Source organism: Urocampus carinirostris, chromosome 4 (genome assembly GCF_059441175.1).
Source record: "Urocampus carinirostris isolate Australia breed hairy pipefish chromosome 4, RoL_Ucar_1.0, whole genome shotgun sequence".
In the NCBI taxonomy this organism is placed as follows: domain Eukaryota; kingdom Metazoa; phylum Chordata; class Actinopteri; order Syngnathiformes; family Syngnathidae; genus Urocampus; species Urocampus carinirostris.
The window spans coordinates 892,266-903,036 of record NC_142352.1 but is presented as its reverse complement, the minus strand read 5'-3'; the positions used below and the strand labels follow the sequence as shown (position 1 = coordinate 903,036).

At 43.4% G+C, this 10,771-nt stretch overlaps 1 protein-coding gene across 1 annotated transcript; it reads left to right on the top strand.

Annotated features, from left to right (window-relative positions):
* The first annotated feature begins 3,494 nt into the window (after positions 1-3,494).
* On the top strand, positions 3,495-10,132 carry hdip1 (HDAC and MIER1 interacting protein 1). Its single transcript, XM_088333115.1, has 4 exons — positions 3,495-3,916; positions 5,805-5,904; positions 7,520-7,708; positions 7,782-10,132. The coding sequence occupies exons 1-4, from the start codon at positions 3,851-3,853 to the stop codon at positions 7,898-7,900; spliced, it is 474 nt and encodes a 157-aa protein (XP_088189241.1). The 5' UTR covers positions 3,495-3,850; the 3' UTR covers positions 7,901-10,132.
* Positions 10,133-10,771: the final 639 nt, after the last annotated feature.

The window sequence follows — 10,771 nt, the reverse complement described above, 5'->3', positions numbered from 1 at the left end:
GATTTGCAAAAGATATCCCGCTCGTTTCTTTTTTTTTTTTTTTTTTGTTTGTAGATCGCCCCCTCCTGGAGAAAAATTGTCACTCGCGGCAGTAAGAGAATACATTCTTAGTGTGTTTGCTTTTTTTCTTCATTTTGCATAGGCACTATATCCATCTAATAAAGTCTTATGGTTAATACTAGTTTACCTTGTGATTGATTGATTTTTTTAGAAGGGTTTTTACGGGCGATACTGAGAATTTTGGTATCGGTCCGATCCAAGTAAACACGAGGTCATAAAGATCTATGATGATAGTTATTGCTTGGAAATTATCATTGGATGTTTGAGTCGGTTGATAATTTACGATGGAAACGGTACTAAAAAAAAGTTCTGTTTTTAATTGAATAACTTGATTATGTTTCAACTTGTGTAGACATTTAGAATGAGAAGAGAAGACATTAATGGATGTTGAACTTGCTAGGGTGGCTGTGAGAGAAGACTTCAGATAAGAGAATTCCATCCATGCTCTGCCTGAGCCATCTTCCATCCATCCATTATCCGGACCACTTATCCTCAGTAGGGTCACGAGGGTGCCGGAGCCCAACCCAGCTATCTTCAGGCAGTGGGCAGGGGACACAGGGACACACTAGCACACCTAGGGACAATTTGGACCAGCCAATTCACCTGACATGCATGTTTTTTGGATTGTGGGAGGAAAGCGGAGTGCCCGGGGAAAATACACGCAAGCATGGGGAGAACGTGCAAACTCAGCACAGGAGGTTTAATCCCATGACCTCAGAATTGTGCCGCACATGCACTAACCACTACGCTGCTGTGCTGCCCTGAGCTATCTTTTATGAAATCTTTATCGTTATCAAAGAGCAAATCGGTCTTCAAAGGTGCGGGTATCAAAGAATAGCGACATGATTGGCCGATAGCGCCAATCATGAACTTGTCGATACAATGAAAAACCGTGCCCGATATCGGTTGAAATAAAGAGCAGGCATCCTATGAAATCCCCTTTGCAGGTGTCCGATATTTCAAAATAAAGGTTTCCAACTACAATGCAAACTCATCAAAAAACGTCAATATTTCTGTTCCAACCTTTTCAGAACAAAAGTCGAGACAATCAAACCAAATTAAGCAGTAATTCATCAAAAACACAAAAATCTAAAGAATTTATATTGCTAATTATCGAGAGAACTCATGCTATTGTCACGGATTTGAACTCCACATTTTAGCTTTAGCGTTAGCAAATATCGCCGGGCGGCTAGCTTGTCTTTGCCCATTAGCATTGCTTTAGCGGTTGGCGCTAAATCATGCTGGTGTCGCTAATTTTATCGCGGACACGTCTCATAACTGGTTAACCATGTCAACATGACCTTGTTAGAAATTAAATGTTAAAATGTATCGTTTACCAAATTGTTCGAATGAGTTATCTGACCCCGTTAACCCAACACAACCTACTTTCACCTAGCAATGGAAAATATGGACAAGGGGCAGATTTCATCTCTTAAACAAATTAACTATGTGAACTTCATCGAATATGGCCGAATTAGTGTCGCTCGAGTCTCTGTCAAGCCTCCCCTCTCGATCTTCTGCCTTCTCTCGGCCCACGTTTTTTCCGCAAGCTGGTGTGCCGGCCCCTCCCATGGGCGTGCCGGGCAAGCCCCCATGTGGGGTCCACCACCTCACCTCGATGTCTGGAAAAACTCAAAACAGCAGAGCGTATATCAAAACAATGCCCGGCGTCCTTCGTCAGAATCCTGTTTTCAAAATTCCCTAGTCAAAATATTTTGCATTTGGACCTGAAGCCCACTCAGTGAAAATCTTCATTGCACTCAATAAATGTAACTTGTGTTCAATCGTGTAAAATCTTTTATAGTCCAATGTAAAAAATCCTTCAACCTTTAGAAAAGATTCTGTTACAATATCTTGAAAATAACTCCACACAGGAGTTCGATCTCATGACCTCAGAACTGTGCCGCACACACGCTAACCACTGCGCCGCCGTGCTCCCCAGTACTCACACAATATCTATTTTTTTGTATCGATCCTTAGTTCAAACATCAAAACGATTGATGATTTTGCTAAAGGGATTCGGCAATTTAAATTAAAGGAACCGTATGTAATGTTTAACCACAAGATGCCCTTGTATTTTTTGCTGCCGCTGAAAACAAGTGCTAAATAGCACAAGTAAGCATACAAATTACAGAGACTCAAAGTACCTCAAATGCAGCATTTGACTTTTTTTTTTTTTGCCCAGCCTTACCCGTAGCAGCAAGACGGCGGACGGATAGGTCAGCCCCCTTTAGTCGAGGCTAATGTCATGTGAAATAAATGCTCATTTCTCCACCTGTATTTTTATAAAATGTTTATTCACAGGTAGACCATGCAATTTTGCTTCTTAAATCTTTCTCTCGCTTTCTCTTGCTCTCTCAGTCTCTCTCGCTCTCTCTCATGCTCTCGCTCTCTCTTGCTCTCTCTCTATTGCTCTTTCCGCTCGCTTACTCTCTTGCTCTCTCTCTCTCTCTCTCTCGCTCTCTCTTGCTCGCGCTCTCACTCTCTTTTCTTGCCCTCTCTCCCTCGCTCTCTCGTTCTCTCTCTCGCTCTCTCGCACTCGCTCTCTCTCGCCCTTTCTTGCTCTCTCACTCTCTCTTTTGCTCTCTCTCTTTCTCTCTCTTTCTCTCTCTTTCTCTCTCTCTCTCAGAGAGAGATTACCACTAGGAGGTGCTAAATATTACACACTGCCCTTTTGAAAGGCGGTTTTCATTGGCACAGGTCAACCAGAACATTGGAATTCAATATTGGACGATTACTCCATTTCCGAAATCCAATCTTTAGCTTGAAAAATGTATTTTGAAGAAGAAATTCAAATGAAAGGATGTGACATGAACGCATCTGAATCCATTCTACCTGCCAAAAGGTAAACAGATTTGCAGGTCATTTTTGGCTCGTGCTCACTGTCATGTACGGTAATTGATTGTGCCTGCGCAGCAGACGAGTTATTACGGTAGAGACCGCCTGGAGTCTGAAAGATGTATCGTGTTCTGTCAATAAACAACGTTCATATTGAGTTTAAAGAGGACTCCTTTCATCTTTTACACTCACTGTATGTGATTACTGTTACGTTTTTTGTTTGTTTTTAACTCTGTAACAATCATTTATGAGCTCACGCGTCATTTTTAACCAACTTTAAGGGCGTTCATTGTTTATTTTTAGAGCTTTTACACAGAGTTGATTTATTGTTAAACAAATATTTTCTATTTTTTTCCGTGTTGCATTCGTGAAAACGAATGATTTTTGCAAGGCGAAAATGCTATCTTGGATTTTAAAATAAAAATAAAAACGCATTCTTGTTTGGGATTATTAAACGTTCGTGAGGCGTTCCAGGATCTCTAGCAAAATCGTAAATCGTTTTTTTTTTCATTTATATTTGTACAATACTTGATTTTAATCGTGATTATTCGGCGTTTCCGAGTGTTAGGTGGGGGAAAGTTGTTATTTACCTATTGAACATCGAATTTTATATCATGAAGCGCTTTAATTACTTCTGAAAAGTGCTCTACTAATCAATATGGAGTTGATTAAAAAAAAAATCCTAGCAATTTTTTTCCCCCCCATGTTCCATGAACGCCACCTCGCAGCCGGAGGACGCCTCGTGCGCATGCGCAGAACTCCTCGATCTGAATTTGTACTTTTTTTTGTCCTCTTCAATTTTAATTTTCTTTCCATTCGCGGTGTTTATTAAATCATAATCCTGATCGCCATTTCTAAATTGTTTTTATCATTTTCTGAACAATGTCTTATTCCATGTGAGGACAAGTTAAGGAGGACGAGGCGATCTTTTTGATCGTCGTTCAGTCGGACTATGTCGACAAATAAAACAAAGAAAGTCAAAATGGCTACAAAATCCTGTCCAGAATGCGACCAACAGGTAAGATGAAATTTTATTTTATTTCCTCTCTTTTGGACTTTTTAAAATCGACGATATTTGTAATATTTTTCGGCGTCATGTGGCGGAAATCCGTCGGAGCCTTTTGGTGCTGCATTCACACGTCCTTAGTTTCCCCATTTTCTTTCCCCTTTTCCCCCCTAAACTGTGTTTTTTTTGTTGTTGTTGCTCGGGAATAAATTCAATTTGTAAATATTATTTTGGTATCAAAATAATCTGCGTCTTTATTATTCTTCCATTTGAATTATCGATGTGATATTTTGCCTTTCTCCCTTTGATTCGGTGACGAAAGCAAAATGTGGCCTTTTTTTACGCCATTTTCCTCCAAATGATTTTTATTAAATATTATATTTAATTTCCCGTTTTTGTTTAATATATACAAATGAACCTTATTTCAACATTGAATACTTTTTTTTAGCTATATGAAAAAACAACAAGAGTGTAACCTAATCACAAAAACTAAGGCCCGCGGGCCACATACAGCCCGTCATGTTTTTTAATCCGGCCCACCGAACGAAACTGGTAACAATATCATGACAACAAATATAATATGAAATAAAATAAACCACTACTGTACTCATAAAGTAATGTTATTTTTGTCCCAGCTCTGTTCCCATTGTCCCTCTGCGTGTCTCCTACTAAAATACTACTACACAAATACTACATAAATTGCTAAAAATGACTACAAAATAAGTTATCAAATTTTAGTGCTGAATTACATTAGTTTGCTTTAGAAAATACAGCCAAAATACCGCTACAAAAAATACTACCACAAAAATACTACTACACAAATGCTAGTACAGAAAAACTACTACGGAAAAAGTACTTCAGAAAGATTGAGTTGCTTTTTATAATGGATATGAAATCGTAACAGCCAAGTTCCCTTATTAAAGTAAACATTTTCATCCAAAAATTAAAAGCAAAAAACTTTGAAATCATTAAATCAGTCCTTTCTCTCTCCCTCTCTCTCTCTCTTTTTGTCTCTTTGTCTTTCCCCTTTTCTATCTTACTCTCCCTTTTTCTCTTCTTTCTTATCTCTTATCTCTGTCTTTTTCTGCATCTTCCTTTCTCTTTTTTTTCTTTCTCTGTCTCCCCCTCTCTCTTTCTTTTCCCTTCTTTCTCCTTTTCTTTGTTTGCCTCACTCTCTTTCCATCTTTCTCTCTTTCTCTTCCCCGTTTTTCTTTCTCTCTCTTTCTAACTTATCTCTTTATCCTTGTCTTTCTCTGCATCTTACTTTCTCTCTTACTCTCCCTGCCTTTCTCTTTTCTTTTTAGTTCTCTGTCACTCTCTCTGTCTCCCCCTCTCTATGTTCCCTTCTTTCTCTTTTTCTTTGTTTGCCTCATTCTCTTTCTCATTCCATTTTTCTCTTTCTTTCTCTGCCTCGTTCTTTCTCTCTCTTTCTAACTTATCTCTTTATCCTTGTCTTTCTCTGCATCTTACTTTCTCTCTTACTCTCCCTCCCTTTCTTTTCTTTCTTTTTCTTTCTCTGTCACTCTCTCTATCTCCTTCTCTCTCTTTCTTTCTGTTACCTTCTTTCTCTTTTTCTTTGTTTGCCTCATTCTCTTTCTCTCTTTCCATTTTTGTCTTTTTCTCTGCCTTGTTCTTTCTTTCTCTCTCTTGTCGTTTCTCTCTCTCTATATCTCCTATTCTTTTTCTCTTCCATTCTCTTTGTCTCTTGCCTTTTGCTCTGTCCTTTATCTGTCTTTCTTTTTTCTTTTTCTTTTTGAATCTGCGTTATTTTCCTGCGTTGCCCGCTCATCGGCTCACCTTTGTTACCCACTGCGGCCTGCCACTCATTTTTGCGTGGCTATCGGTTAGCATTTTTCGCTATGAAACAGGATTGATGGCGTCACTTCCTGTTTGATTCCAGATCCCGGTGGCGTGCAAATCGTGCCCGTGCGGTTTCGTCTTCATCAGCAGGAAGCTCCTCAACGCTAAATTGAACGAGTGCTCGTCCGCCAACCCCAACGGTGAGTCGCTAACAAAAACGGCAGCGCTCAAATTCGAGCTTCACCTGCTGCAACTTTCTATTCATCGCAGTATTTGTTGCCTTTGCATTTCCATTTCCTTACCATATTATTGAACAATTTCCGGGACTGTATCGAAAAGGGCCTCAGACTTGAAGGGACGGTGTGTAATATTTGACCACTAGATCTTGAAAACAAGTGCTAAAAATCACAAGGAAGAATACTGACTAGTGAGCTCGTAAAGCACCATTTTCCTTTTCATTTTTTCGCCAGGTTTTTGGTGCTATGCGTAGAAACAAGATGGCCGACTATCATGGCCGCTCCCTCATTTTATGTCAAAGAACAAATGAAATTTCTGGGCCTACATAATCCCAGAAATATGAGATGCTTTAACCTTGATTATGAAAACAGCGCCCTCTGCTGTCTGCTCATCAAAGCCTCACTTGAGCCTTTGTAGCGTTTGCAATATTAACCCGGCCTTTATTGGAGATTGCCGTTAAAACCTGCCTCTGATTGGCCGGCATGTTTAACCTGAACTACGACAAGTCTAATTGGCCGAACACGCCGTCACTCAAATAAAGTTGGACGGAACTATATATGAAAAAAGGCAGTGTCTTGCGAAGACACAATCTATAGCGAGCCCTAATATTCCTATGATGGCACAGTAACTGTTGCTTATTATTCAAACCCATTTTTTAACCACTAGGAGGTGCTAAATAATACACAGTGTCCCTTTAAGATGCAGCTAAAGAGGAAATCTTTCTACTGAGCTAAAAACAGAAAATGTCTCCCATATCCTGTGCCCAAATGTCGTTATCGGGCATATCCCACTTTTATTTTGGCAGGGTTCGTACGAGTGCTTGAAATCCTTGAAAATTCTCGAATTTGAATGGCGTTTTCGGGGTTTAAAATGCGCTCGCCTATTGGGTGAAGTAAATGCTCGAAATTGTTGCCACGTTTCCTGACACTCTAACTCGATAGACCGAACTGAAGGAAAATAAATCAAGTTTGCTTTACTCGTTTGCTTCCACAAACGGCTATAGACGTCAAGCATCCGTTTTAGCTGGGCGGCCATTGACGGCTATAGTTACCAAGTTTAACTAAACGCCCAAAAGCCTAAAAATCCCAGAAGCCCCCCACCCATATATTCCATGGAACTCAAACTCCAAAAAGCAAAGTCTGCTATAAAAATCAAAGAGGACCCCACCTTAAACAAATCCCCCCACCCAAAAAATAACAACTCCCCAAGCCCCTCCCCCAAAACCCTGGAGAACAAACCACCCGAAAACCCCCTAAGAGAGAAATCCATTCCAAAGAAACAAAACCTCTAAAAACAAAAAAAACACTGAAAAATCCCATAAAGAAACCCCCCCCCACCCCTCAAAAAACCCCGAACCCTTAAAAATGACAAAAACAAGAAAAAAAAGTCTGCTCAAAACAAACCTTTTAAAGCCGAAATTCCCACACTAGATTTTTAGCGGTAAAATGCTTTTTGGTCACTTTGAGTCTCCGTAGTCTCCGTTCGGGAGCCGACTCTCCGCTCTTTCGCTCGAAAGAGTCGGCGCGTCGAGCCGTTACGTTCACGAACCGCCCGTGGCTAGAGAATCCTTGTCCGCAGACCCGACGGAGTTCAAGCGTCGGCGCACGGAGCGCATCCGGCGCGAGCGATTGGACGGCGGGCTCTCGGGGGCGGGGCTAGACGACGCCCGCCGGCCCCCGGTCAGGACCCACGGCCCGGCGGACCCCATCCGAAGGGGGCGGGGCCGACCCAAAACCGTCGGACTCAAGAAACAGGACGACGACAAAGGTGGGGCCGGGAAAGGGGGCGGAGTCGGAGACTCCCCGAGGACCAATGACGTTCAGTTTTGGTTGTCTTTCAGAAAAACAAGAGAAGGAAGTGGACGTCTACGCCGGCCTATCGGACGAGAGGGCCTTTGTCTTCTCGGTGGCGCTGGCCGAGATCAACCGCAAGATCCTGGCGCAGACGCTCATCTTGTAGACGGCCACCGGGGGGCGCCCACGACCCCTAGACTGTTTCGTCTTGTAGCTGGCCACCGGGGGGCGCCATCGTCCGCTTTCAAAAGGACCCTAGTCTGCTTCATCTCGCAGCCGGCCACCAGGGGACGCCCTCGCCCGCCTTCGGAAGGACCCTAGTCTTCTTTATCGTTTTGTTTACGAGCAGGGGGTGCCGTCGCCCGCTATAGAAAGGACCCTAGTCAGTTTCATCTTGTAGCCGGCAACCACCAGGGGGCGCCCTCGCCCGGTTTCAAAAGGACCCTAGTTTGCTTTATCGTTTAGTCTGCCACCAGGGGACACCCGCTTTCGGAAGGACCCTAATCCGTTTCATCTTGTAGCTGGCCACCAGGGGTGCCCTCGCCTACTTTCGGAAGGACCCTAGTCCGTTTCATCTTTTAGCCGGCTACCAGGGGGCGCTGTCGCGCGCATTTGAAAGGACCCTAATCCCCTTCATTGTGTATCTGGCCACAAGGGGGCGCCTTTGTTCGCTTTCGAAAGGACCCTAGTCCGCTTTATCGTTTGGTCTGCGACCAGGGGGCGCACTCGCCTGCTTTAAAAAGGACCCTCGTCAGTTTCATCTTTTAGACGGCCACCAGGGGGCGCCATTGTCCGCTTTCAAGAGGACCTTAGTCTGCTTTATGGTTTAGTCTGCGACCAGGGAGCGCACTCGCCCGCCTTCGAAAAGACCCTAGTCAGGTTCATCTTGTGCTGGCCACAAGGGGGCGCCCCCTGCCCGCTTTCGAAAGTACCCTAGTCTGCTTCATCGTGTAGCTGGCCACCAGGGGGCGCCATCGTCCGCTTTCAAGAGGACCTTAGTCTGCGACCAGGGAGCGCACTCGCCCGCCTTCGAAAAGACCCTAGTCCGCTTTATCACTTAGCTGTCCACCAGGGGGCACCCTCACCTGCCTCCGAAAGGACCCGAGTCTGTTTCATCTTGTAGCCAGCCACCGGGGGGCGCCATCGACCGCTTTCAAAAGGACCCTAGTCTGCTTCATTGTGTAGCTGGCCAGCAGGCAGCACCCCTGCCTGCTTTCGGAAGGACCCTAGTCTGTTTCATCTTGTAGCCGGCCACCAGGGGGCGCCATCATCAAATTTCAAAAGGACCCCACCTCGCCCCTCGGACTCGGAAAAGCTTCCCATCGGTCATTCATTTCTCGCTCTGCTCTCTTGACGATAGCAAGCAAGCAAGCAAGCAGAATCCTTCTTAAAGGGACAGTGCGTATGATTGAGTGCCTCCTAGTGGTGAGAAAAAGCTCATTCATTCAAAGGAAGAATATTGATGAGCAAGAAATACATTCATTCGAAAATGTGTATTTTTTCCAAGAAATGTATACAAGGCTCACCTGCAGGGAGCTGTTATCCTTGTCAGCCATCTTGCTGCTACGGGTACTTTGAAACCTCAACAAGGCTTGGCAAAATGCTGCATTTGGTCCATTTGAGTATCTATACTTTGTATATTTTTGTATGTATTTCATTTTCAGATATACAGAAAAATAGTTTTTCCTTCACCTATTTTTCTTTTATTTCTCTTTTTTTCTTCTTCATATATTTATTTTTTTCTTCATTTTGTCCTTTTCCTTTTATTTATTGTTCTGTTTAATTTGACATTTTTATCGTTCTTGTTTTTGTCCTTTTTCTTTCTTTTTTTATTGTTTTTTTTTTCTTTTCAGCTTTTCCATTTTTTTCTTTGCATCGGCTGGGAAAAATGTGTCACTTTGGGTCTCCGTAGATTGTATTCTTCCCCGTACCGTTTGGACCCGGTTTTTGGTCGCAACGGCGCCATCTGGCGGTCCGACTCCCCACACCGTCCCTTTAAGGGAACGGACTTCGTCCCCGGTGGGGTCCCGGGCTCACGGACAGACTGTAAAGGAATCCTCCGATCTTTTTGGGGGAAAGCTCCCGCCTGGCTCGCTTTTCCACGCAAAATCGTTTCCTCTGTTTTATTTTTGTGTCTTTTAGCCGTCAATGAACTTGAAAACCTGGATTTTGGGGGGATCAAAACTCCCCGCCCCGATTTCCTGTTCGGTTTTCGTAAGGATGCAAGCAGTCCCGATGGATTCCTAGGTGGGCTTACTTAAGAGCTCGAGGCCGTTGCTTTACTTTTGAAGTCGCTGGAAACCGATTCTTGCCTACTCATATGTACTCTGTAATATGATTCAAACAGGGTTTTTTGTTCTCATTTTTTAGTAAGAAAATAAAAATGAGATATTCTCTATTTAAAGTATTATTTCTCCTTTTCTTCTACTGGTTTGGCCGATGGAGAGCTTCCCTTAACCCCTACGGTCGTAGGAGCACCGTTTTCTGTGGTGTGTCTTGGGCGAGCGCGGCCCGCCAGGGCCCGGATCCAAAAAATACCATCACAAGAAATGTATAAAGAAACTTTTCATACAGCGTTTGGCGTTTTATTATTTTCCTGTTCAAGTCGATGAAATCCATATATTGTCAAGAACCAGATCAGGACCCAAACGTGTGACGTTCTCACACAAGCCTTTTATTTGACGGGAAATGGGGAGTCATGCACGTTAGACAGCGGTCTGGCGTGGAAAGACGGGAAGCCAGAGACCGACGAGATCGATTCCAATCGCCCGAGTTGATATCGGACGGATGGGGTCGATAACAGACAGGACGGGACGGACAGGATGGATAATGAAACAGGATGTCTAAAATAAACAGGAGAAACAAGACAGGAACAGGAAAAACTGGAGAGAATAATAAACAGGACAAAAATAGACAGAAACCAAACTGGAAACCGAAATTAAACAGGACAAAAATAATTGGGAACAATACTGGACCGCAAATACCAACAGGAAAACAGGACCCAGTCGAAACCCACGTCTTGCGGGGCAGAGGTTTG

What these genes read in the sequence shown, in the direction of transcription:
- hdip1 (XM_088333115.1), top strand. Translation starts at nt 3,851, where the DNA reads ATGTCGACAAATAAAACAAAGAAAGTCAAAATGGCTACAAAATCCTGT. An exon ending in CTCGTCCGCCAACCCCAACG is followed by an intron (nt 5,905 to 7,519) that starts GTGAGTCGCTAA and finishes CCTTGTCCGCAG; the next exon opens with ACCCGACGGAGTTCAAGCGT. An exon ending in GAAACAGGACGACGACAAAG is followed by an intron (nt 7,709 to 7,781) that starts GTGGGGCCGGGA and finishes GTTGTCTTTCAG; the next exon opens with AAAAACAAGAGAAGGAAGTG.